This window comes from Corapipo altera, unplaced genomic scaffold (assembly GCF_003945725.1).
Source record: "Corapipo altera isolate COAL_440 unplaced genomic scaffold, ASM394572v1 227, whole genome shotgun sequence".
Taxonomy (NCBI): Eukaryota; Metazoa; Chordata; class Aves; order Passeriformes; family Pipridae; genus Corapipo; species Corapipo altera.
In genome coordinates this window covers 101,519-128,323 of record NW_020885104.1, presented here as the reverse complement: position 1 = coordinate 128,323, position 26,805 = coordinate 101,519, and the positions used below count along the sequence as shown (strand labels likewise).

The following is a 26,805-nucleotide window of genomic DNA, read 5'->3' as shown; positions in this document are numbered from 1 at the left end:
CTGATCACAACCAGTTGGATCAGATTGGAACCAGTCAGCTCAGCTCAGCTCAGCTTGGCTGGGCTTGGCTCAGTTTAACCTGGCTTTGCTCAGCCAGGTTTGGATCGGGTCAGATCGGGTTGGATTGCATGGGAAACAGTTGGCTCAGTGCCACCCCCAGTGCTGCTGTGGCCCCAGTGCCATCCCTGGTGCCATGGTCCTGGTGCCACTCCCGGTGCCATCCCCAGCCCTGGTGCCCCTGGTGCCCGTGGCGAGGGGACAGTGCCAGCAGCTGGGTCATGCCTGCTTTGTGTCTGCACAACCAGCTGGAATAAAGGAATTAGAGCAGCCGCCTCCCGGCCCTGGCACGGGGCCCTGGCAGCTCCTGCCACCCTCCCACGGGTGGCACGGGCCAATGGCATCCCACTGGATACAGCACTGTGGGCATGGGTGGGTTTGGCCCGGCTGGGACCTGACTGGGACACCTGCCCAGTAATCCTGCCCGGGGTCCATGCCCAGGGTACTTTTCCTGGATACCGGCCCAGTTTACCTGCCCAGGGTCCTTGCCTGGGTACCTGCCCAGGATGCTTTCCCAGGATCCCTGCCCAGGAATCCTGCCTGTGGTTTTTGCCCAGGATCCCTGCCCAGGATACCTTTACAGGGTCCCTGCCTAGGATACTTTCCTGGAGTACCTGCCTGGGCAAGGGTGAGGGAGGAGAGAAGGACGATGAGCTCCAGGTGGGCACTGTGGATGTGGTGGCACAGCTGGGTGACCCCCAGGAACTGGAGGGGGAAGGTGCCGTGTCACCGAGGGGCCTCAAAACCCCCGTGGTGATGTCCCCGCTGGGGCAGGGCCAGGCTGGCATGGCCGGCGGGCACCACTCCAGGCACTGGCATTGGTACTGCTCCACTAATTAGCGGGGCAGAGATAACGAGGGCGCAGCGTCCGCGGCACGCGTGGGGCACCCACGGGGCACACAGCACCAGGCCGTGGCAGCGGGAGCAGGACAGACAGGAGCAGAGGGGCTGGCGGGGGCCGGCAGGGTGGGCAGCATCTCGCGAGGCCCTCACGCGTCCCCTCACCGCGGAAGGGGCGGGGCCAGGAGCAGGTGGCGTGGCTTACTCGGGAACAGCCAATAGGAAGCGGTGGACGGAGATCTGACCCCGCCCCTGCCCCGCCCCTGCGTTTTCAAACTCTCCGCCCCACCCACACATCTGCTGGCCAGTCACAGCGCGGCGGGCGAGCAGATAAACCAATCATAGCCATTTCTCAGTGCCGGGGGGTGGGGTGTAGCCCGCACCAACCAATCAGAGTGGGGGGGTGCGGCCTTGCGCTCCCGTGGTGCGGACGCTTTTCCGGGTCAGACGGAAACGGCGGCGCGACCCGGAAGTTCCGGCGCGGCGGCGGCGCGGCCTCGTCCGGCCCCGGCTCCGGTTCTAACCCTAGTCCCGGCCTCGGCCCCCATCTCGGCCCCACTATGGCGGACGTGACCGCCCGGAGCCTGCAGTATGAGTACAAGGCGGTGAGTATGGGCCCAGTGCCGTGAATCTTTCCCCGGTACCGTCAATCCCCCTCAGCGCCACGGTGGGACCCTCTGACCCACCACAGTCCCTCCTTTGGGACCCCCCAGGCCGCCCTCAGCCCCAGGCTGGGACCCATTTCGGGATCCCCAGGCCCCCCCCCCTCCCATGGAGGGACCACTCCAGACCCCTCAGCCCCTTTTTTGGGACCTCCTGACCCCCCTCAGCCTCATTCTGGGACCCGTCCCAGTTCCCCTCAGACCCATTTCAGGATCCTGATCTCCCTGAGCCCCATTCCATGGTCTCCTTGCTCCCCCCCAGCCCCATTTCAGGGTTTCCCTGAGCCCCCCTGACCCTGTTCTCCATCCCCCAGAACTCCAACCTGGTGCTCCAAGCTGACCGGTCCCTGATCGATCGCACGCGCCGGGACGAGCCTACAGGGGAGGTGCTGTCACTGGTGGGGAAGCTCGAGGGGACCCGCATGGGAGACAAGGCCCAGAGGACCAAACCTCAGATGCAGGAGGAGAGAAGAGCCAAGTGAGTGGGAGCTGGGCCTGGAATGGAAATTCCTGTCCCCAAACAGGATTTTGGGGGTCACTGACAATCGAAGGGGAGAAATTAAAATCAATCAGTTTTACCGCTTTATTTTTGAAATTAAGGAGCCTTGTGGTACTTTGTGGCTCTGACTCCATGTCCCACTCCTGCTCCTGTTCGCAGGAGGAGGAAGAGAGACGAGGACAGGCACGACATCAACAAGATGAAGGGCTACACTCTGCTGTCTGAGGGCATCGATGAGATGGTTGGGATCATCTACAAACCCAAGACCAAGGAGACCCGTGAGACCTACGAGGTCCTGCTGAGCTTCATCCAGGCAGCCCTGGGGGACCAGGTGAGGCTGGGATCACAGCCTGGGCTAGGGAGATCCAGCCCTTGGATTGCTTAATCTATCCCTGTCATCCCATGGGTTCATGGAGATATGGAATGGTTTGGTTTGGAGGGACAAGATCATCCCATTCCACCTCCTGCCATGGGCAGGGACACCTTCCACAGACGAAGTCCCGTCCAGCCTGGCCTGGAACACTTCCAGGGACCCAGGGACATCCAATATTTCTTCCCAATATGCAATCTAAATTAGCACATGGAGTGGTTTGCCTCGGCAGGGACCTTAAGGACCATCCAGTTCCATGGGCAGGGACACCTTCTGCTAGGCCAGGTTGCTCCAAGGCCTGTCCAACCTGGCCTTGGACACTTCCAGGGATCCAGGGGCATCCACTGCTTCTCTGGGCATCAAGAAAAGTTGTCCTTCCCTTTTTTTTCCTCTGTTGGTGCTGCTTTGGAGCTTGGGGATGTTTCGATGGTGATTTCATTGTGCCAAAGTGGTTCTTTGGTACTCGGGGGGCCCAGAAAGATTCAAGACTTTTTCCATATTGAATTCCCTGCTTGTCACCCCTTTCCCAGCCCCGGGACATCCTTTGTGGGGCAGCTGATGAGGTCCTGGCTGTGCTGAAGAACGAGAAGCTGCGGGACAAGGAGCGTCGGAAGGAGATCGACCTCCTGCTGGGCCAGACGGACGACACGCGGTACCACGTCCTGGTGAACCTGGGCAAGAAAATCACCGACTATGGGGGGGACAAGGAGATCCAGAACATGGGTACGGGGCTTCTCCGGCGGTGGGGCCGGGCAGAGGGGTGGCTGGTGCTGTTGGCACACAGGGAAATGCTTTGGGGTGGTTTCCAGGCCCCCAAACCGCGTTATTTTGGTGTTTCCAAGGTGTGGATGTGGGTTGGATATGGGTCTGGAAGTTTTGCATGTGTGGCCCAGATTTCCTGCTGAATTCCCTCCCCTCTTCCCTGCAGACGACAACATCGATGAGACCTACGGGGTGAACGTACAGTTTGAGTCTGATGAGGAGGTAGGAGATGAGGCTGGAGGTGGCTCCACAGGGACCCCATTTGTCCCATTTCCCTCTGTCCCATTCAGAAAGGGGACGTTGGCTCAGACTGGGACGTCTCTTACGGGCAGAACCTGGATTATTTTAGATACCACTTCCCAGCCTGGGGAGGATTTGTGGCTTATCCTAGTAATCCAAGGCTTACCATGACTCAGCGTGATGGGAGACAGATGGTGACATTTAGATCTCGTGGGGAAACTTGAAAGATGGAAAAGAGGGATTCGGATGCACTGGGTGGAGGTGTTGCACAGAAACACTCTCCAGGATTGGTTTTGGAAAGGGCTGAGAGAAAAGAGGGATAAATAGGGGATTGTTGGAGGAGTCACTGGCAGATCCTGTTTAGAGTAGAAATACCACGTGGAGCTTCACCTGAGCTGCAGCGCCACGTTCCCGCTAAAAGCACAAGTCAGGCTGTTCCCCTTGGGAATGAGCTGCCAGATGAGTCATTTTTGCCAACAAAAAACTGCTCTTTGATGTTTGGAAGAGCCACTTACCAGATTCCTGCTTTCTGCAGGAAGGGGATGAGGACATTTACGGGGAAGTCCGTGATGAGGCGTCGGACGATGACATGGAAGGGGATGAGGCTGTCGTGCGTTGCACCCTCTCAGCCAACGTGAGTCACATGGAACGTGGGCTTGGGATCATCTGGAGCAGGGTTGGTGATCCTGTTGGGTTTTGGGGATGGAAAGGAGCCTTGGAGTTCTCTGAGTGCAGCCAAAATGGGTGTTCAAGAATGAACATCCCTCTGACACCCCAAATTCTGGCTCCACCACACCAAGGCCACAGGGAAATAATGTTTTTGGGGGCTTTTTCCAAGCTCGTGGCATCGGGGGAGCTGATGAGCTCCAAGAAGAAGGATCTGCACCCCAGAGACATTGATGCCTTCTGGCTCCAGCGGCAGCTCAGCCGCTTCTACGATGATGCCATCGTGTCCCAGAAAAAGGCAGATGAGGTGCTGGAGATCCTGAAGGTCAGTGGACACCTGATCTATGGAATCACAGTGGCCTTGAAGTGTCTATCTGCCTGGAAGGCAGGAATTGCCCCAAAAATTTAGGTTTCTTCACATTAGATTGAGTTGTGGACAAGACTGGACTAGGCTGGGCTTAGTCTTAGTTCACAGGGATCTCTCGAGAGGGAGGTGGTTGGGTTAGTGTTGGTGTTTGCTGGGAGATCAGCATCCATGGTGTCCATTTCCCTCCTAATTCTGTTGCTGATATGTTTTGGGTATCATGACCTGATGGGAAAAAAGGGAATTAGAGGGAGGGTGAGATTGTTATTCCAAGCTCAGTCGCTCAAACCTGGCCTTGTTTGCTGCTGCTGTTGAGCTGCTCTTGCCTTCAGTTTCATGGAAGACAGGGATCCGGGGTCTGTGGGCACAGAGATTACTGGTCATTCTGTGTCTCTTCTCCCAGACTGCCAGTGATGACCGGGAATGTGAGAACCAGCTGGTTCTGCTCCTGGGCTTCAACACCTTCGACTTCATCAAGGTCCTGCGGCAGCACCGGATGATGAGTGAGTGACCTTCATCTCCACCTCCACCACCTTCACTTCCTTCACCTCCACCTTCACACCTCCACCATCACCCTCTGCCATCACCTTCCTCTTCCTTCCACCCTCACCTCTACCTCCCCTTACCTTCCACCTTCTCCACTACCTTCACTTCCACCTTCACTCTCAGTGTCAACTCCTTCTTCACACCTCCACGTTCATCTTCCCCTCCACCTCCTGCTCTTCTGACATGATTCTGCCACAATCCAAGGCTTTTGAACTGTTGCCTTGGGAAGGTTGAACCCGTGTTTGTCCCTTGTTTGGCTCACCCTCACTCCTGTCTCCCCCAGTCCTGTACTGCACTTTGCTGGCCAGTGCCCAGAGTGAAGCTGAGAAGGAAAGGATCATGGGCAAGATGGAGGCAGATCCCGAGCTCTCCAAGTTCCTGTACCAGCTGCACGAGACGGAGAAGGAGGATCTGATCCGGGTGAGCTGGGGGGAAGCTGGGGCAGGATGGGGGATTGGCTGTGGACTGTCTGGGTTGGTTTGGGTGGGAGAGAGGAGCTGCTGACCGAGCTGGAACCCCCAGTCCGTGGGAAATGCTGCTCAGAAAGGACAATATTTTCACCACTTCTTATTTTTGAGGTATGCAGGGCTCTACTTTCCCAGGAAAAGGGTCATGTCAGCAACTTCCACTTTTATGAACTGTCTTCAAGTGTCCCGTTTCACCTCTGGCCTCCCCCATGTGAGGCTCAACCCCTCTGGTTGTCACCTCTGCTTCTCTGGAGCTGGAATGGGTCACTGAACCTGATTATTGCTGAGCAGGATGACCCCTGCTTGACCTTTGCTCTTCCAGAACTGATTTGGGGGTTGTTTTATGAGATTAATACTACTTTCCTGGTTTGTGGCTGGAAACTCCCCTGGTTATGTTGTGTATTTGGTGTCTCTGGGATTGGGAAGTGCTGCTGGCTTCCCTTCTTCTGCTCTCCCAGATGTCACATTTATGTCCTGGCCTTGAGGGCACTGGTTTTTCCTGCCACAAATGTTTTTTCCTGGTTCTGTGGATGCCTATGCTCAAAGGGAATGGGGGCACAGGACCTGCAGGGTGTGACAGGAGCTCCTGGCAGCCCATGGAGGAGGCTCAGGCTGTTCCCAGGACTGACTCCTGGTCTCTCCCCACAGGAGGAGCGGTCCCGCCGGGAGCGTGTGCGGCAGTCCCGCATGGACACAGACCTGGAGACCATGGATCTGGACCAAGGAGGAGAGGTAAAACTCTTGGATCTGTTCCCAGTCTTCCTGAAACATGCTCAGTCAGAGCAAAAAGGGTATTTGCAGTAACATGAGCATGAAGATACCACGAACAAGCCCTGATGTGCTCCAGAGGCGCTTTCCAGCTGGATGCAGTAGCTTTTCCTTTCATCCCAGGGTCAAAACACCAGGAGAATGTTGTTCCCTAACCTGTGCCCCTTTCCCATCTGTCTCCAGGCACTGGCTCCACGACAGGTGCTGGATTTGGAGGATCTGGTGTTTGCCCAGGGCAGTCACTTCATGGCCAACAAGCGATGCCAGCTCCCGGATGGATCCTTCCGCCGGCAGCGCAAGGGCTACGAGGAGGTTCATGTGCCTGCCCTGAAACCGAAGCCTTTTGGGGCCGAAGAGGTTGGTGACCTGTCTGTTCTCACTTACTTAGTACTGAGGGACACCTTGGAGCCCTTCCAGTGCCTAAAGGGGCTCCCAGAGAGCTGGAGAGGGGCTCTGGACAAGGGATGGAGGGACAGAACAAGGAGGAATGGCTTCCTACTGGAAAAAGGGAGATTTGTGTGGGATATTGGGAAGGAATTCCTCCCTGTGAGGGAGTGAGGGTCTGGGATGGAATTCCCAGAGAGGCTGTGGCTACCCCATCCCTGAAAGCGTCCAAGGCCAGGTTGGAGCAACCTGGGATAGTGGAAGGTGTCCCTGCCCATGGCAGGGGTTGGAACAGGATGACCTTTAAGTTCCCTCCTGACCCAAACCATTGTGTGAGTCCCTGAGCTGTTGCTGATGCCGTGACAGACACTTCCTGTGACTCAGCAGCTTTGATGTGGCTGTTCCTCTCTCTCACATTCCCTGCAGACCCTTCTTTTCCACGTGTCTGAAGACGCTTCCTGATTTCTGGTTTCCCACTTGTGGGCTGTTCATCCTGTGCGGTGGTTTCCGTTTTGGGGCTGCTCTGCCCCGTCCAGCTGCTCTGCTGAGCCCTCAGCTCTGCTTTTTCTCCCTCCTTCCCGTGTGGGCTGGAGCTGTGTGATTAACTAGGATAAATCCCCGCTTTTGATCCGTGTTGGAAGCACCAATGTGGTCTGATCTGTCCCACCACAGGAGCACAGCAGGGGTTTGATCTTCTGATGTGTAGTCAGATATAACTTAGCCTGGTTGAAGTGCATGTGCCTGCTAATGAGCCCTGTTTGATCCTTCCTTAACCTGCTCCATGATCCCAGGGCACAGGGATTTTCCTCCCATCTGGAAATAAGACATCCCTGCTGCTGCTCACCAGGCTGTCCTCGAGATCCCACATCTGCCCTGCAGCCTCTGAGATTGAAACAAAGGCTGAACTCAATGTTTTCCCATTTTTCTCCCCACTTTTCAGCAATTGGTTTCTGTGGAAAAGTTGCCCAAATACGCCCAGGCTGGATTTGAGGGGTTTAAGACCCTGAACCGTATCCAGAGCAAACTGTACCGTGCAGCGCTGGAGTCGGATGAGAACCTGCTGCTGTGTGCTCCCACGGTGAGATCCTGGGATTCAGGGCCTGTGTGAGGGGAACCCACAAGGATGATGACTTTGGGAGACCCTTTCCCCTGAAGAAACCAGGGATCTGATGGGATTTGGTGGTCTTACCTTCCAGGGCGCTGGGAAGACGAACGTGGCGCTCATGTGCATGTTGAGGGAGATTGGGAAGCACATCAACATGGATGGGACCATCAACGTGGATGATTTCAAGATCATCTACATTGCTCCCATGAGGTCCTTGGTGCAGGAAATGGTGGGAAGCTTTGGGAAGGTGAGGACAGGTTTGGTCCTGCCCATGCTGGAACATAGGTGAGGGTGGATGGGTGCCCTGTGCTGGGAGGCACTTTGAATTTGGGGAGCAGTTTTGGGCTCCTCATGACAGAACATTGAGGGGCTGAAGCGTGTGCAGGGAAGGGGACAGAGCTGGGGAACGGTCTGGAGCACCAGGAGCAGCTGAGGGAGCTGTGGGGGCTCAGCCTGGAGAAGAGGAGGCTCAGGGGGGACCTTCTCACTCTCTGCAACTCCCTGACAGGAAGGGGGAGCTGGGGGAAGTCAGACTGTGCTCCCAGGTAACGAGGGATGTGACAAGGGGAAACGGCCTCAAGCTATGCTGGGGGAGGTTTAGATTGGATATAGTGAAAATTCCTTCACGGAAGAGACTGTCCATGTTTGCTCTGTGGTTTCCTCCCAGCGCTTGGCCACATATGGGATCAACGTGGCCGAGCTGACCGGGGACCACCAGCTGTGCAAGGAGGAGATCAGCGCGACCCAGATCATCGTGTGCACCCCCGAGAAGTGGGACATCATCACCCGCAAGGGAGGGGAGAGGACCTACACCCAGCTGGTGCGACTGGTCATACTGGTGAGCAGCACTAGGACCTCCAGAGCCCCGGCAGGGAGGAGGAGGGGGGTGGAGAGCACTGTGTCCTCCATCTCTGTGGTTCCTGAACGTGTGTGAAGGTGTCTCTTGGTTCTGGAGACACTCAGGCTTTGAGCCCTGCGCTGAGCTGCTCCAGTCCACGAAAGCCAAGGAATCACCCCAAAAATGGATCAGGTTTTCCAGACAGGTTGTGGATTGCCCATCCCTGGAAGCGTCCCAAGTTTCCAAGGCTGGGAATCAACAAGTTGCTCCACTTGTAGGTTTTTGGGATGAAAGGTTTGAAAGTATAATTCCCTGCTTAAAGAGGCCTTCTAAGAAAGATGGGGAAGGGGTTTTGGAAAGGGCCTGGAGGGTCAGGACGAGGGGAAATGACTTCCCCCTGCCAGAGGGCAGGGTTAGATGGGACATTCCTTCCCTGGGAGGGTGAGGAGGGGCTGGGATGGAATTCCCAGAGCAGCTGTGGCTGCCCCATCCCTGGAAGTGTCCAAGGCCAGATTGGATGGGGCTTGGAGCAAACTGGGATAGTGGAAGGTGTCCCTGCCCATGGCAGGGGGTGGGGCTGGATGGCTTTAAGGTCCTTCCAACCCAAACCATTCCACGATTCAATGAAAGAGGCAGTTTGGAGCAGGGATAACTCTGTTCCCATTCCCTCTGTGCAGGATGAGATCCACCTCCTGCACGATGACCGTGGCCCCGTCCTGGAGTCCCTGGTGGCCAGAGCCATCCGGAACATCGAGATGACCCAGGAGGATGTGAGGCTGGTTGGCCTCAGTGCCACCCTGCCCAACTACGAGGACGTGGCCACGTTCCTGAGGGTGGACCCAGCCAAAGGCTTGTTCTACTTTGATAACAGGTACCTTGGAAAGCTTTTCCAGCTGGACTTACACCTCCCTCCTTCAGCAGCATAGAGTGTCCATCTGTCAGATGGTGCCAGGGCCTTACCAGACCTTCAGCACATGTTTAGTTGCTCTTTGATGGGTCATTAAAAGCATTTTTGGGTCTAGAGCAGTTAAATACATCCCCCAAATCGTGTTCCTGCATGGTCATCCCTGCAGGAAGGTACTGGGAGAAGGCAGAGAAGCTCTGCCACCCCTGTGGGCAGCAGGAGCTGCTGGGAGGAAGCCTAAACTAGGATGATGGTAGTTCCCAGAGCACCCTCTTTGCTCCCTGAGTAGCAAATGGATTCCAGGAATCAGGAGGGATTGTGGCTGGTCCTTATGGCTCAGCTAGAGCCATCAGAACTCTGAGTACATCAAGGCACAAAGGAGTTGAGCTGGCCAAAAAGCAGGATGCCTTTGGATACCTTTTGACCTTTGTGGGAAGGTTTTTTCTCTCATTTTCTCTTTGATGGGTTGGGTTTTTTTTCCCCCACAGCTTCCGCCCAGTGCCCCTGGAGCAGACCTATGTTGGCATCACAGAGAAGAAAGCCATCAAACGCTTCCAGATCATGAATGAGATTGTTTATGAGAAGATTATGGAGCATGCTGGGAAGAACCAGGTTGGAGACTTCATTCCTGACACACTTAATCCCCTTTGAGCTCCTGTTGCTCTGGAGAAGCTGCAGTAGAGGGGAGGTCCATGAGGGGAGAAGGAACACAGTTTTCTCTGTGCCAGCTCTGATTAATGTAGGGATAGTCCTTTTAGGATGAGGGAATTTTGGTGTGCTGCCCTATTAAATCAGGAGCTCTATGTGCATCCACATCTGGATTAATTCCAGGTCTCTCCTTACCCTGAGCGCTAGGAGCAGGTTGGGTTGGACATCTTTTTCGGGAGCTGCCACAGTGATTCCTTGCTCAGTGATGTCTCATCTGGTTGTTTGACAGGTCCTGGTGTTTGTGCACTCCAGGAAGGAGACTGGGAAGACAGCCAGGGCCATCAGGGACATGTGCCTGGAGAAGGACACCCTGGGCCTCTTCCTGCGGGAGGGCTCAGCCTCCACCGAAGTCCTGAGGACGGAAGCTGAGCAGTGCAAGGTGAGATTGGATAGACTGGATTGGATACTGGGGAAATTCCTTCATGGAACAGGCCATTCAGCCCTGGCACAGAGGTGGAGCCCCCATCCCTGGGGGGATTTAACATCCCTGGGGATGTGGCACTTGGGGACATGGGTTAGGGGTGGCCTTGGTAGTACTGGGGGAATGGTTGGACTCGATCTTTGAAGACTTTTCCATAATTCCATGATAAACATCCTACCAGTTTGGTGCAGATTCACAGCTTTTCCCCTGGGATGCTCCACCTTGTTTTCTCCCTGGGTAGAAATCCCAGAGCTGATTGTGTTTGTGCCACAGAACCTGGAGCTGAAGGATCTCCTGCCCTACGGCTTTGCCATCCACCACGCCGGGATGACGCGCGTGGACCGGACACTGGTGGAGGATCTGTTTGCTGACAAGCACATCCAGGTGAGCCAGGAGCACTTCCAGGAGTCACAGCTTTAGCCAGGGCAGGCTCTTCACAAAAAACACAGTCTGTGTTTTCCAATGGCCTTTTTGGGGCAAAATCCTGAGGATCAAGGGTAGCCAACCCCATCCCCCTCTGCTGCTGGAGGCAACCTTGACTTTCCTGAAGAATAGGATCCAAACTTGCATTTGGTCAGGAGAAGAGAGGGCAGGGATTTATCCCCTTGACCTGGCTGATTTTCCTGAAGAGTAGGAATAAAATAGGTAAAAACATGTGGCCAGGAGGGGAGAGGGCAGGAATTTCAGGTGATTTCAGCCAGAGCTCTGTCCCAGAACTGGTTCCTCCTCAAATACCACTTTGGCAAAACCTCATCCAAAATTTCCTGGCCATGGGATAAATGGAAGGATTTTTTTTGGTTTCTCAGAAAATTTGGGTGAAGATCCCTCTGTTCACCTGTCCTTCCATGCTCAGTTGTGAAGACAGTCCCATTTCCCAGTCTTTATCCCTTTTGTGCTTGTCTGGAGTTGGGCCCAACATTTAGATCCATGTTTTCCTTGGGAAGAGGTTTGTGCCTGGCTTTGATCCCTGTTTTTCCGTGCAGGTGCTGGTCTCCACAGCCACCCTGGCCTGGGGGGTGAACCTTCCTGCCCACACCGTCATCATCAAGGGGACTCAGGTGTACAGCCCGGAGAAGGGGCGCTGGACCGAGCTGGGAGCCCTGGACATCCTCCAGGTGAACTTCTGGGAACAAAGAAACCACCAGGACCCCGGGGCAGGATTTTCCCTTCCTCAGATCCCACATTTAAAATCTCTGTTTGTGTCTTCTCCGTGCGGTCGCTCCCTATTCTTTCCTGTCAGACAGTTCCTGTGTTCTGGACAAATAATTCCTCTGTAATTCCTTGCCCAGACACATCTGAGCTATTTCCATGTCTCCTGCCAGCTGGAAGTAGCAGCAGGCTGAGCAACCTGGCAGAAAAGCCCCAGGACATGGCAGCAAGGAGAAATTCCTTGTTTGATGGTTGAATTTGATGATCTTGGAGGTGCTTTCCAACCAAAACAATGGAATTCCAAAGCTTTGATGTTTTGCTGACCTCATTTTCCCATTTTCAGATGCTGGGACGTGCTGGGAGACCCCAGTACGACACCAAAGGAGAGGGAATTCTTATCACATCCCATGGCGAGCTCCAGTATTACCTGTCCCTGCTCAACCAACAACTCCCCATCGAGAGCCAGATGGTGTCAAAGCTCCCAGACATGCTGAACGCAGAGACCGTCCTTGGGAATGTCCAGAATGCCAAGGTGAGGGATTTGTGCCCTTGATTGGCACTCAGTGGGAATTGGGAGGAGATAAGAGATTTGGAGCCGTGGGAATTACTGGGTGGGGAATCAGATGCAGACTGGATGCTTCCCTCACTGAGAGTGAAGTTTTCCATGTGGAAAAGGATACTCAGGGAAAAATCTGCATGTGGAAGATGGGTGTTTTTTTGGATTTTAATTCCTTAATATTTTTCTGGTGCAGGAGAGGAGCTGTAGGTGGTCCTGCTGGGCTTCCATGCTCTGGTTTAGTGTGATCCAGTGGGATTGAGCTGGGATCAGGCTCTGTGTCAGATCTGGAGCATCTGGCTCTGAGCTGGAACATCACCTGTGATTTCCAAGGGCTGTGTTCATGGGATGGTGTTGGTGTTCCCTCAGGATGCAGTGAACTGGCTGGGCTATACCTACTTGTACATCCGGATGCTGCGCTCCCCAACCCTCTATGGAATCTCCCATGACGACCTGAAGGCAGATCCGCTCCTGGACCAGCGGCGCCTGGATCTGGTGCACACCGCAGCCCTGATGCTGGACAAGAACAACCTGGTGAAGTACGACAAGAAAACTGGGAATTTCCAGGTGAGGCAGCCCCTGGGGAAGGTACTGGGAGCCAGCAGAGCATCCCCTGGGTGGGAGAAGGGATACAGTTAAACACGGATCTCAAGGAATGCCGCTGGGCATGTCTGTGATTCCAGGGAGGTGGCACAGGATAACACTTGGCCCCAGGATAACACCTGGGATAACACCTGGCCCTCAAACCTACTTTGTGTTTGCTGCTGCCTCCTGGGCAGATTCCCATTCCTGTTGCATTTCCATTGCTTCAGAGAGAGTGAGACAAGAAAGGGGAATTAGGCACCAGGAAAAACAACTTTCCTGGGAAATCAGGAATCAAGAAAAGCAGCTTTCCTGGGATGTTTGCAGCCTAGGAGTTTTTCCTGTAGCCATTTTCCCTGTTGTAGCCCTGTTCTCATCCAGCCTGTGCCAGGAGCAGTTGGAATCTGAGCCGTGTCCCTCCCTTGTCCCCCCAGGTGACGGAGCTGGGCCGCATTGCCAGCCACTACTACATCACCAACGAGACCGTGCAGACCTACAACCAGCTCCTGAAACCCACCCTGAGCGAGATTGAGCTCTTCCGGGTCTTCTCCCTGTCCTCAGAATTCCGGAACATCACCGTGAGGGAGGTACGGAACCAAACAACAGCAACAACAAAACTACAGGAGAACCAGAAGCAAAAGAAGATGAGGGTCCCAGAGTGGTCAGGGAGAAAGATGGAAGGATATGGGATCAATCCTGCTTTTTTTACCCAAAGAACTAGGATGCAATGTTTATTTGCAATAGCTGATCCATATTTTCCCAGTGTTTTCCACAGTGTTTTCTATCCAGGTCTTTTCTGATCGAGTTCTCTCATCCTCTGTCATCCCAGTCTCTGTTCGTAGGATGTGCATTCCTGACTTCAGGAAGTGCATCCTCAGTTTCAGGATGTGCATCCCTAATTTCACAACCATTTCTAATGCCAAAATCTGGCTGGAAAAGCTCAGGGAAGGAACATGTTTGTTTTTTCTCGGAGGCCTTTCTTGGAAGCATCACCCTGTGAGGGAGAAGGTTAAAGAAATAAGGAAAGACATGATTGTGAGGAAAAGATTCCTATGAATAAGAGGAGCAATGAGAGACCCAGAATATAGAATATATAGAATATAAAATATTTTTAATACTTGGAAGTATTATTGATCTTCCACTTCTTTCCAAATGATTCCAAGCTGGAAATTGGAATCTTCAGAAGTTCCTAGGAGAGGAAAAGACTGATGAGCAAAACAGACATGAACCTGTTTCCCAGGAAACAGGATAAAAAACTTAGGAATTATTTCTCTAGAATTCATTACTAATCTTGTCAGAATTTTATTTAGTAAGGGGCATCTGGAATTGGTTTAATGAGTTTAATTTCTTCAAGAGTTGCAATTCTCCTGTTCCCCCCATTCCCGAGTCATGGCTTGAGCTCTCCTCTAGGGAATGTTTGCTTGGAAGGACCTCAAAAGACTCCAGACCCTTTTCCACTGGAACAACCCCCTCCCAGCTTTGTGAAGGCAGGAAAAGTGTCCAGACGAGGCAGAGAAAAGTGGGGAAAATATGAAAACTCTGCCTGTTCTGGGTGGCACAGCCCCAGGACACAGATCCTGAGGGACCGTTTCATCCCTCCTGCCTTGTTTTCCTGCAGGAGGAGAAGCTGGAGCTGCAGAAGCTGCTGGAGCGAGTTCCCATCCCAGTGAAGGAGAGCATTGAGGAGCCCAGTGCCAAGGTGAGCCCTGGAGGGGCTTCTCCACCTGTCTAGAGGGGAGCGGGATCCTTGGGAGAGAGCTGGGATAGCAAATTCCCCCCTGGGCAAGGAATTCTGCTCCCTTCCCTCTGTGGGACATCCTGGATGTGTCTGGAATGCTCAAAGAGCCGCAGGTGCTCCATGTCCCTGGTTGAGGACAGCCAGTCCCATTGGTCACTGCTGTCCTGCCGTGTCCATCCCAATCCACTGGGATTGGGCACCAAGAGGGGAGCTGAGAGAGGGAATCAGGTACCAGGAAAAGCAGCTTTCCTGGGAAATATGGCACCAGGAAAAGCAGCTTTCCCAGGATGTATCTTGAGAGCCTCTCCTTGTCCTTCCCAGATCAACGTGCTCCTGCAGGCCTTTATCTCCCAGCTGAAGCTGGAGGGGTTCGCCCTCATGGCTGACATGGTATATGTGACCCAGGTGAGGAGCGAGCATGTTCCCTTAGGATCTGTCTAATCCCACAACTTTTTCCACCTCAGACATTGAGTTTATGTTCAAAAATGCCTCTGGAAATCAGAGCTGGGAGCGGTGGGAAGGTGTAATTCCTGTCGGGATGGGAATGAGATCTTCGTGGGAGTCTCCGGTTTGGAATCACAATAATTAAGTGGCTGCCCCTGGATCCCTGGAAGTGTTCAAGGCCGGGTTGGATGGGACTTGGAGCAACCTGGGATGGTGGAAGGTGTCCCTGCCCATGGCAGGGGGTGAGACTGGATGGGCTTTAAGGGCCCTTCCAGCCCAAACAATTCCATGAGTTTTAGCTGGTCAGGAACTGGGGTGGGAAGGAGGGAAGGGTGGGATATGCTGACCCAGAGCTGTTCCATGCCCACAGTCGGCCGGGAGGCTCATGAGAGCCATCTTTGAGATCGTCCTCAACCGGGGCTGGGCCCAACTCACAGACAAGACCCTCAACCTCTGCAAGATGATCGACAAGCGCATGTGAGTGAGGAGGTCCGGGGAGGTCCTGCTTCCAGGCTTCCCAGGGTTCCCGTGTCTGATCCGTGTGTCCCTGCAGGTGGCAATCCATGTGTCCCCTGCGCCAGTTCAAGAAGCTGCCTGAGGAGGTGGTGAAAAAAATAGAGAAGAAGAATTTCCCCTTTGAGCGACTGTACGACTTGAACCACAACGAAATCGGTACTGAGGCACGGGAAGGGGCTACCTGTTCCCACCCCTTCTTTGGGAAGGGGTGTGGGACACTGGCACAGCTTGTCCAGAGGGGTTGTGGCTGTCCCTGAATCCCTGGAAGTGTTCCAAGGCTAGGTTGGAGCAACTTGATCTAGTGGAAGGTGTCTCTGCCCCTGACAGAGGGTTGAAGTGGATGGGTTTTGGTTTTGGTTTTAACCCAAACCATTCCATGAGTCCATGTTTTGATGCAGAGACTGGGGGGCTTGTTCCTGGTGAGAGTCTTGGTACAGCTGGAGGAGGAATCCTCAGTTTGGGAACTGTGGTCATGCTGTCCCCTTTTTCTTGCAGGAGAACTGATCAGGATGCCCAAAATGGGCAAAACAATCCACAAATATGTTCATCTGTTCCCCAAACTGGAGCTGTCTGTGCATTTACAGCCCATCACCCGCTCCACCCTCAAAGTGGAGCTCACCATCGCTCCCGACTTCCAGTGGGATGAGAAGGTGAGTTCTGCCTCCAAACATCATCAGGATGGCAGGGAAAAGGGGGAATTTTGGGGCTGAGTTGTGAAAATCATGAGGGAAAATACTCTGGTTTAAAAAAAGGGCATTTTTGGGGACTTGTTTGTGAAAATCATCAGGGTAAATACCCTGTTTGCTGGAAAAAGGGCATTTTTGGGTCTGGGTTGCTGTGGGACAGCTGCTGGTTGTCTGGAACTGGGGGCTCTGAGCTGTGCCCTGAAGGTGAGATCTGTCCCTACACAGGTCCACGGCTCATCCGAGGCCTTCTGGATCCTGGTGGAGGATGTGGACAGTGAGGTGATTCTGCACCACGAGTACTTCCTGCTGAAATCCAAGTATGCCCAGGACGAGCACCTGGTGACCTTCTTTGTGCCTGTGTTCGAGCCACTGCCTCCCCAGTACTTCATCCGGGTGGTCTCCGATCGCTGGCTCTGTGAGTCCCCTCACCCCAGAGCACCCCAGTGCTTCCCCCAAGGGGCTCAGGGGTTGGATAATCCTCCCTCTGAGTGCTTTTCTGGAGGAAAAACCTCCTGGAATCCAAGTGACAACAGAACTGGAGGATCCCCTTGACAGCAGGAGCCCAGGGGTGGAGCTATGGGAGTGGGTTTGTAGGGGAAGATGTTTGTGTGGGTAGGGAGGGAGCCGTGGAAGGGGTTTTGGAGTTGAAAATATGTTTTTGTGTGTAGAGATGGAGCCATGGGAGTGGTTTTGAAGGTGAAAATGTGTTTTTGTGTGTGTGACAGCCTGTGAGACCCAGCTGCCCGTTTCCTTCCGGCACCTGATCCTCCCAGAGAAGTATCCCCCCCCCACGGAGCTGCTGGACCTGCAGCCCCTGCCCGTGTCGGCCCTGCGGAACAGCGCCTTCGAGAGCCTCTACCAGGACAAGTTCCCCTTCTTCAACCCCATCCAGACCCAGGGTGGGTGTTTCACTTCCTTCAAGCTGCCCCCCCAGCCCCATCCAGCCTTGTTTTTGTGGGATTTATCCGTGTGAAGTCAGGAATTTCATACCAAATGGTGTGTCCCTCAACCTCCTGGAGCCTGCAAGGTTTGATGTCTCAAAATTTTCCTCCAGAGGATCTTTGGCACATTCCTGAAGCAGCAGGTTTGCTCCTGGATGCTGTGCCCAAACTTTTCCAGCTCTGCTGCTTGCAGGGATGAAGCTGGGAGCTTCCCTCTTGGAGTTTCCCTGCCTGGAGTGGGGAATTCCCACTTGGGAGCTCCTGTTACAGATTAGAACCTGTTTTGCTCAGTGAATCCTAGGCTAAAACTCCCTAAACAGCCTTTTCTGGAGCTCCTCTTGTGTAGGCTGGATCCAGACCATGTTTTCCCATCCCGTTCCCAGAAATCCATGGGGATCTTCACTGAACTGGTTGTCCCTGTGTCCCCAGTGTTCAACACGGTTTACAACAGCGACGACAACGTGTTTGTGGGAGCCCCCACGGGGAGTGGGAAAACCATCTGTGCCGAGTTTGCCATCCTGAGGATGTTGCTCCAGAATTCCGAGGGACGCTGTGTGTACATCACTCCCATGGAGGCCCTGGCAGAGCAGGTGGGTCCAACATCCTGGGAATACCTGGGGCCTTATCTCAGCTTTGATTTCCATCCTCATCCCCTGTTTCATTTTCCTCATCCCTTCTTTGCTGCCACAACCCTTGGGATAACTCCGGAGTTATCTGATTCTTGTGTCCTCCCTGAGGGAGCAGAGGCACTATCCCACTGCCAGCCTGCATCAGGAATTTGGTAGGAATTTGAGGGTAACAGCAGCATCTTTCTCATTCGTTGGCAGGTTTTCATGGACTGGTACGAGAAGTTCCAGGAGCGCCTCAACAAGAAGGTGGTTCTGCTGACGGGGGAAACCAGCACCGACCTGAAGCTGCTGGGAAAAGGGAACATCATCATCAGCACCCCGGAGAAGTGGGACATCCTGTCCCGCCGCTGGAAGCAGAGGAAGAATGTCCAGAACGTGAACCTGTTCATCGTGGATGAAGTGCACCTGATTGGGGGGGAAAATGGGGTGAGCTGGGGAGAGGAGAAAGTGCTTCTCCTTGGGGGATGTCCCTCATCGTGGGTGGACTGGTGCTGTGTCCAGTCTGGATCAGCTTTTCCTGCTGGGAATGGGGTGGATTGATCCAGTATCCAGGTCCAATCAGCTTTCCTTGCTGGGAATGGGGTGGATTGATGCTGTATCCAGTCTCAGCTCAACTTCCCCAGCCGGGAATTCTCCCGTGGGCTGGCATAGGAGAGCTGTATCCCTTGGGAAGCTCAGGAGGGGCATCCCCTGGAATCTCCCACCTGTCCCCCAGCAGGGAGCTCTCCATGTCCCCATTCCCACTCCAAGGTGTGTCCCCACAGCCCGTGCTGGAGGTGATCTGCTCCCGGATGCGCTACATCTCCTCTCAGATCGAGCGGCCGATCCGCATCGTGGCCCTCAGCTCGTCCCTGTCCAACGCCAAGGACGTGGCCCACTGGCTGGGCTGCAGTGCCACCTCCACCTTCAACTTCCACCCTAACGTGCGCCCCGTGCCCCTGGAGCTGCACATCCAGGTAGGGCTGGGAATGGCACCTGTGTACCTCCTGCCCCGGAGGGGAATGGTGCCTTGGGATTGTTGTTAATTCTTGTTAATAATCCCTTGGGATTGTTGTTAGTTCCTGTTATTGTTAATTCTTGTTTCATTGATTCTTGTTAGTAATCCTTTTGGGATAGATTAGAGTGAAAGGACACTGAATTATTGGGGTTTATAAATTAATTAATAAATTAAAATATAAGTTATTATTTTATTATATTGCATTGTTATATATTATTGCAATTATTATTGCCCTCTTTACTCTGACACAACCCTTGTTCCCAAAATTAAGATGTCTCCTAGTCCACATTAACTAATCACTGATGCAGGTAATTAAGGCAGCTGGCACAAGACTATTAATACATTTTATAATGTGACTATAGTGTGATTATAATACAATATCTGTATTTTTAAAGAAAATATAACTGGTTTGGTGACTCTCCCTGGGCAGGGCTTCAACATCAGCCACACGCAGACGCGGCTGCTGTCCATGGCCAAGCCTGTGTACCACGCTGTCATGAAGCACTCGCCCAAAAAACCCGTCATTGTCTTCGTGCCCTCCCGCAAACAGACCCGGCTCACGGCCATCAACATCCTCACCACCTGTGCCTCGGATGTGCAGCGCCAGAGGTGTGGACACGGGGCTGGGGGGAACATGGGCACCTGGGGGGACATCACGGGGGGACTCACACCCCAGCAAGGGGCTGGAGTGTGTCCAGGGAAGAGGATGGAGCTGGGGAAGCGGCTGAGGGAGCTGGGGGGGCTCTGCCTGGAGAAAATGAGGTTCAGGGGGGACCTTCTCACTCTCTGCAACTCCCTGACAGGAGTGGGGAACTGGGGGGGTCGGGCTCTGCTCCCAGGGAACAAGGGACAGGACAAGGAGAAACGGCCTCAAGCTGTGCCAGGGGAAGGTCAGGTTGGATATTGGGAAATTCCTTCATGGAAAGGGCTGTCCAGCCCTGGCACAGGAGTGAAGTCCCTATCCCTGATGGCACTTGTGAACATGGTCAGTGGTGGCCTGGGCAGCACTGGGGGAACAGTTGGACTCGATGATCTTACTGGATTTTTCCAACCCAAACCATTCCATGGTTCCTGGGCAGGTTCCTGCACTGCGCAGAGAAGGACCTGGTGCCGTACTTGGACAAGCTGAACGACAACACCCTGAAGGAGACACTGGTGAACGGGGTTGGGTACCTGCACGAGGGGCTCACGGCCATGGAACGACGTGTGGTGGAGCAGCTCTTCAGCTCTGGTAAGGGGTGGGGTGGGGACAGGGCCTGGAACCCTTTTCCTTGGAGCTCAACAGTGCCCAAAGTCTTGAGACTGGAGATGACATCTTGTCCAAGCTTTGTGGCACTTCTAACAGAGACCTGAGAGCCCCTTCCAGAGACTAAAGGGGCTCCAGGAGCTGGAGAGGGACTTTGGACAATGGCCTGGAAGGACAGGACAAGGAGGAATGGCTTCCCACTGACAGAGGGCAGGGTTAGATGGGATATTAGGAAGGAATTCTTCCCTGTGAGGATGGGGAGGGGCTGGAATGGAATTCCCAGAGCAGCTGTGGCTGCCCCTGGATCCCTGGAAGTGTTCAAGGTCAGGTTGCACAGGGCTTGGAGCAACCTGGGATAATGGAAGATGTCCCTGCCCATGGCAGGGGGTGGAACAGGAAGATCTTTAAGGTCCCTTCCAACCCTAACCATTCCATGATTCCATGATCCTCTGCCTCTCACATCCAAAAAATCTACCGTATTAAACATCACCCCCCACCTTTCCTGCACCTCCCTGTATTCCCAGACCCCTCTGGGGAGCGTGGAACCCCACAGATCTCTCTCCCCCCCAATTCCAGTGCCCTGCAAAAATGCTGAGCACCCTCCCTGTGCCCCTTCCAGGCGCAGTCCAGGTGATGGTGGCCTCCCGCAGCCTGTGCTGGGGCATGAACATCGCGGCCCACCTGGTGATCATCATGGACACCCAGTACTACAACGGCAAGATCCATGCGTGAGTGGAGCCCCCCAATCCCACAGGGCCTCATTCCTGCCCAAGGGGATCCCCGGGAGCTCTCCTTGGAGCTCTGCTCACCCTCTGTCCCTGCCCAGGTATGTGGATTACCCCATCTACGATGTGCTGCAGATGGTGGGCCACGCCAACCGCCCGCTGCAGGACGACGAGGGCCGTTGTGTCATCATGTGCCAGGGGTCCAAGAAGGTGGGTGAGGGCTGGAGCATGTTCCTGGCCTTCAAATATCTTCCTAGGGTGTGGAGGCAGATGTTTCTCTCCCAGCTGATGGATAACCGTCACTCAGAGCCGTGGAGATGACCCAAACGCTCCCAAGAGCACTGCGACCTGGGAGTCACTCTGGGATTTTGGAGGTTTATTTACCCCTTCCCTCCTGCCCTGGCTGTAGGATTTCTTCAAGAAGTTCCTGTACGAGCCCCTGCCAGTGGAATCCCACCTGGATCACTGCATGCACGACCACTTCAACGCTGAGATCGTCACCAAGACCATCGAGAACAAGCAGGATGCGGTGGATTATCTCACGTGGACTTTCCTGTACCGCAGGATGACCCAGAACCCCAACTACTACAACCTGCAAGGTGGGCAGAGAGGGCTGAGGGTATCAGGGACCCTCTGCCTGTGGGCTCTGCAGCTTTTTTTGCCCTTCCTGGAAAGTCTCTGAGCTCTGCTGTACCCACAGGTGTGTCCCACAGGCACCTTTCAGATCACCTCTCCGAGCTGGTGGAGCAGACCCTGAGCGACCTGGAGCAGTCCAAGTGCATCAGCATCGAAGATGAGATGGATGTGGCTCCTCTGAACCTGGGCATGATTGCTGCTTACTACTACATCAACTACACCACCATAGGTGAGGGCTCCCCAGGGACAGGCACCACACCTGCCCTCTGTCCCTGATCCAGTGCCGCAGGTGACAGAGAAGGTGCTGTGGGTGTGTAAAACTCCATCCTTTTGCCTCTTTTCTCTGAAAAAAATCAGTGTTTTCATGCTGTCTCCACTCCTCCCTTCCCCAGAGCTCTTCAGCATGTCCCTTAATGCCAAGACCAAGGTGAGAGGGCTCATTGAGATCATCTCCAACGCCGCTGAGTACGAGAACATCCCCATCCGGCACCACGAGGACAACCTGCTGCGCCAGGTGAGGCTCAGGGGGGGAAGTTCTGAACGACTGGACATGGCTCTCAGTGCTCTGGGTTGGGTGACAAGGTGGGGATTGGTCATAGGTTGGACTCAGTGACCTTGGAGGTCTCTTCCAACCTAATTAATTCTGCAATTCTGTGATCTCAGAGCTCTTTCCCATCCTAATTAATGCTGTGATTCCAAAAGGTGGTTTCTCTGCATCACCCCAGGGATGGAATTGTCCATGTTTTCGGGGTAAAGCACTGATGGGTTAATCATTTCTTCCCACAGCTGTCCCAAAAGGTCCCCCACAAGTTGACCAACCCCAAATTCAATGATCCCCATGTCAAGACCAACCTGCTGCTCCAGGCCCACCTGTCCCGGATGCAGCTGAGTGCGGAGCTGCAGTCGGACACCGAGGAAATCCTCAGCAAGGTGGGGCTGGGGGACCCAGCAAAATCACTCTGTCACTGCCCTCCACAACTGGACAGGGGAGAAAAAATATAGGGAAAGGTCCATGAATTGTGATAAGGACAGGGAGAGATCCCTCATTAATCACCACCGTGGGCAAAACAGACTCGAACTGGGGATAGGAATTGAATTTATTACCAACCAAATCAGAGCAGGATAATGAAAAGTTAAATAAGTCTTCAAAAAACACTTTCTCCTCCCTCCTTCCCAGGCTCTCCCTCCTACCTCCAGAGATGGGAATGGGAGTCACAGTCAGTTCATACCATGTTGCTCCTGCTGCTCTGCAGGGCTGCTCCTCTCACGTGTTCTCACTCTGCTCCTTCCTGCACCCAGTTCCATCTGTGCCATAACTTTTTCCTTAAACATATTATCCCAGAAGGTGTAACTGTCATTCCTGCTGGGCTCAGCTTTGGCCAGTGGTGGGTCCGTCCTGGGTCTGCTGGAATTGGCTCTGCTGGACATGGGGCAAACTTCTGGCAGTTTCTCACTGAATCCGACCCTGTAGCCCCTCCGCTACCAAACCCTGGGCACACCAACCCAACTCCCCGTGTCACCGTCTCCACCCCTTAACCTGTTCCTGTCCCCCATGTCCAGGCAATCCGGCTGATCCAGGCCTGCGTGGACGTGCTGTCCAGCAATGGGTGGCTGAGCCCAGCTCTGGCTGCCATGGAGCTGGCCCAGATGGTCACCCAGGCCATGTGGTCCAAGGACTCCTACCTCAAGCAGCTGCCTCACTTCACCTCGGAGCACATCAAGCGCTGCACGGACAAGGTAAATCCTGGTGGGAGGAGCACCAGGGTCCTGCCCTCAGAGTGCCGGGAAGCTCCAGGCTGAAAAAATTCTTCCTTGCAGGGTGTGGAGAGCGTGTTTGACATCATGGAGATGGAGGACGAGGACAGGAACGCGCTGCTGCAGCTCTCGGATGCCCAGATCGCCGATGTCGCCCGGTTCTGCAACCGCTACCCCAACATCGAGCTGTCCTACGAGGTGGTGGACAAGGACAGCATCCGCAGGTGGGTGGCCTTGGGGTCCCTCCAGCTGGGTGGAATTTAAGGTCCTTCCAACCCCAACCATTCCATGATTCTGTGGTTCTGTTCCTGCAGTGGGGGGCCTGTGGTGGTGCTGGTGCAGCTGGAGCGTGAGGAGGAGGTCACAGGGCCTGTCATCGCACCCCTGTTCCCTCAGGTATGGTGACACCGGGGTGGCAGGTTGGGGAGGGGGGGAATTGTCCCCAGATCTCACCTGTTTGCTCCTCCCTCCCCCTCAGAAACGTGAGGAGGGCTGGTGGGTGGTGATCGGAGACTCCAAGTCCAACAGCCTCATCTCCATCAAGCGCCTGACGCTGCAGCAGAAGGCCAAGGTGAGTAGGGGGTGGCACCGGGGGTGGCACTGGGCACCTTCCCTGCTGTCCCTGCTGCCATCCCAACACCTCCCCCTCCCCACCCAGGTCAAGCTGGATTTTGTGGCTCCAGCCACGGGGACTCACAACTACACATTGTACTTCATGAGTGATGCCTACATGGGCTGTGACCAGGAGTACAAGTTCAGTGTAGATGTGAAGGAGGCGGAAAGCGACAGCGACTCCGACTGATCCCAGGCCAGAGAATCCCCCCCAGAGCTCAGCCCCCCACCTCCAACCTCCACAGCACTCGTGTACCCTCCCTTTGTGTTGTTTCCATGTGTTTTCCACATGTTTTCCTTTGGTTTTTTAAAGTGTGGATGCTTTGTACAGTGTTTTCTAGGCAGGAGCTGCGTGACAGCAACTGCAATAAATCTCGGGACCTGACTCTGTGCTGATGGGGTGAGGAGGGGGGGAAAAAGTGTGACTCCAGACTCGCTGAGCTCTGCCTTCACCCTGAGGCTCAACAAGCTCATTAGCAGCACTAATTAGGACATTTCTGGGAAAACTATGATGATCCCAGCACCTCAGTGCTTCCCCTTGCCACCTCATCCATGTCCATGGAGCACCCACACCCTCTTGTGTCACTCTGAGCATTCCAGGAGTGTGAAAAGAAGATCCCAGGTGTGTGATCATGGAATCCTGAAGGTTGGAAGAGACTTTAGGATCAAGTCCAACCATCAACCCAAGAACTGTAACCCCCAAACCACTTGTGGAAGGAAGATCCAGAGGCCAGGAGCTCATGGATTTATTGGGTGTGGGGGATGAAGAGAGGGGAGAAAGTCCTGCTCCAGATCCTGGATCCAACCAGAGTCTGGCACAGCTGTCCTGGCCTCCCACAGGTGAGAAGGAGGAGCAGGCCAGGGTGGGCTCAGGGGGACACACAAGGGGGTCTGTCCCCTCAGCAGCCCTCGGGGCGCTGGTACTTCCAGAAGGCGATGTCCCCGTCATCGCTGCAGGACGCCAGGAGTCCTGGCTCCTTGGGGTTCCAGGCCACCCCGTTGACGTCCTGGGAGTGTGCCCGGGGCACGTGGGCGGTGAGGCTGAAGGTGGGCTGGGCCTCCTCCGACGTGGGGCTCTCCTCGAACACCCGGATGGCGTCGTCACCACAGGCTGTGGCCAGGGCACCTGTCAGGTGGCACCTGGGGGGGACACAGAGGGGATGGAACCTGGGGAGGTGGCATCTGGAAGGGACAGGGCCCCAATGAGGTGGCACCTGGAGGGGTCGTGGCTGTCACCAGGAGGGGACAGGGCCCTGTTTTGGGGTGCCCCCAATACCTGCCCCTCACCAGGACACGTCGTAGATGGTCCTGCTGTGATACCCTGAGAGGGTGCACACACACTTCCAGGTGGGATCGGTGCCACTGCAGGCCACGCCTGGAGGGAGGTGAGAGCTCAGTTCCCTTTCCCTCCCCTTTTTCTCTTTCCCTCTCTTTTCCCTCTCTCTCTCCTTTCCTTCTCCCTCTTCCTTCCCTTTCCCTCTCCTCCCCTTTCCCTCATTTCCTTTCCTTATGCTCTCTTTCTCCCTTCCCTCCCCCTCTTTTCCCTCTGCCTTCCCTCTTCCTCTCCTTCTCTCTTTTGACCCTCTTTCTTTTCCTCCATTACCTCTTCTCCTCTCCTTTCCCCTCTCTTTTCCCCTCTTTCTCCTCCCTTTCCCCTCTCCCTCTTCTTTTCCCTCTTCCTCTTTTCTCTCCCCCTTTCCCCTCCCCACAGCTCTCCCCCCCACCTCCCCTCACCTTCCTGGTTCCCGGGGTGGTACCGGCGCCACACCCGGAGGGTCCTGTCATCACTGACAGATGCCAGACGCTCCCCCTCCTTGTCAAAGGCCACGGCCCAGACGGTGGAGTCGTGTCCCTCCAGGGTGGCACAGCACACCCAGTCGTCCTCCTCCTCCCGGTACAGACGCACCGTGTCGTCGTAGCTGGCAGAGGCCAGGAGCTGGGGAGGCAGGTGGGGGGGCAAAGTGACCCTAAATCACTCTGGATGGGACCACAGGAGGGGCTGGAAGGGGGCGGGGGGAGCGGGGGGGGGGACTCTGGGAGGTCCCCTCTCTCACCTCCTGGCTCGGGTGCCACACCACATGTTTCACGTCCTGTGTGTGGGCATTGAGGACACTCACACACTCATATTCCTCCTCCTCATCCACTGTGGGGGGACAGAGTGGTCAGGGGGGGTCTGGCTGAGCCCCTGAACACCTCCCCCCAGTCCTTCCCAGCCACCCCCAGCCCCTTCTCACCTTCCCACACCCAGACACTCTTGTCTCGGCTGCACGTGGCCAACAGGGACCCCGAGGGTGCCCAGGCCACCGACTTCACCTCATTCTCGTGCCCCTCGAGGGTGGCCACGCACTGCAGGGGGACAGGAAAGGCTGGGACAGGTTGGAGGGCCCCAGGGGGGCTGGGGGGATTCTGGGGGGGTGGTCTCACCTCAAATCCATCCTCCTGCCGCTTCCAGACGCAGGTGGTGCCATCGAAGCTGGCAGAAGCCAGGTAGGAGCCACAGGGGGACCAGGCGACCCTGCGCACGGTGCGCTGGTGCCCGTCTCCCAGCACCGCTCGGCATGTCCAGCTGGAGCCTGGGGGGTGGGATAGGGTCCATGGACACGCTCCGGCCACACCCAGATCCACACCCAGCACTGCCCCGACCACACCCCAGCCATACCCAGCACTGCCTGGCATGTCCAGACAGAGCGTGCAGGGGTGGGACGGGACCCCATGGGCACAGGCCATGCCCCTGCCACCCCAGCCCCGCCCCAGTCACCCCCAGCCTCACCCAGCCCAGGATGGGACCACCCGAACACGGGACACGCCCCCGAACAAGCCCCGCCCACATGACCAGCTAACCCCGCCCCTCGCCACAGCTCCGCCCCCACTCCAACCCTCTAACTCCGCCCCCAGTAAAGCCACGCCCACAGCGAGCCCGTAACCCCGTCCCCTCCTCACAGCCCCCCCCTTCTCCCCCCCGCTGCTCCTCCGCACCCGCACAGCCCCGCAC

At 55.2% G+C, this 26,805-nt stretch overlaps 2 protein-coding genes across 2 annotated transcripts in view; one reads left to right on the top strand and one right to left on the bottom strand.

Annotated features, from left to right (window-relative positions):
• Positions 1-1,457: 1,457 nt before the first annotated feature.
• SNRNP200 (small nuclear ribonucleoprotein U5 subunit 200) lies at positions 1,458-24,198 on the top strand. The gene is made up of 45 exons (XM_027669779.1): positions 1,458-1,502; positions 1,874-2,037; positions 2,218-2,389; positions 2,959-3,151; positions 3,357-3,412; positions 3,966-4,064; positions 4,269-4,421; positions 4,864-4,963; positions 5,290-5,426; positions 6,122-6,205; positions 6,425-6,598; positions 7,566-7,703; positions 7,822-7,977; positions 8,398-8,568; positions 9,246-9,439; positions 9,961-10,084; positions 10,410-10,559; positions 10,875-10,985; positions 11,585-11,716; positions 12,094-12,282; positions 12,676-12,873; positions 13,323-13,475; positions 14,507-14,587; positions 14,948-15,031; positions 15,441-15,547; positions 15,624-15,742; positions 16,082-16,236; positions 16,498-16,687; positions 16,998-17,171; positions 17,643-17,803; positions 18,041-18,268; positions 18,607-18,798; positions 19,270-19,448; positions 19,919-20,070; positions 20,705-20,813; positions 20,912-21,020; positions 21,220-21,409; positions 21,511-21,675; positions 21,839-21,960; positions 22,233-22,376; positions 23,007-23,183; positions 23,265-23,425; positions 23,516-23,597; positions 23,680-23,772; positions 23,860-24,198. Exons 1-45 carry the CDS (start codon positions 1,458-1,460, stop codon positions 24,001-24,003), a joined length of 6,411 nt encoding a protein of 2,136 aa, XP_027525580.1. The 3' UTR covers positions 24,004-24,198.
• A 344-nt stretch (positions 24,199-24,542) lies between these two features.
• Positions 24,543-26,805, bottom strand: part of CIAO1 (cytosolic iron-sulfur assembly component 1) — a 2,571-nt gene continuing 308 nt past the window's right edge. Inside the window, exons 2-7 of the mRNA XM_027669783.1 lie at positions 26,238-26,386; positions 26,048-26,159; positions 25,868-25,956; positions 25,548-25,749; positions 25,101-25,188; positions 24,543-24,953 (exon numbers count right to left, since the gene is read on the bottom strand). Of these exons, the coding sequence (XP_027525584.1) occupies positions 24,713-24,953; positions 25,101-25,188; positions 25,548-25,749; positions 25,868-25,956; positions 26,048-26,159; positions 26,238-26,386 (881 nt within the window). The 3' untranslated portion in view covers positions 24,543-24,712. The remainder of the gene's footprint in view (positions 24,954-25,100; positions 25,189-25,547; positions 25,750-25,867; positions 25,957-26,047; positions 26,160-26,237; positions 26,387-26,805) is intronic.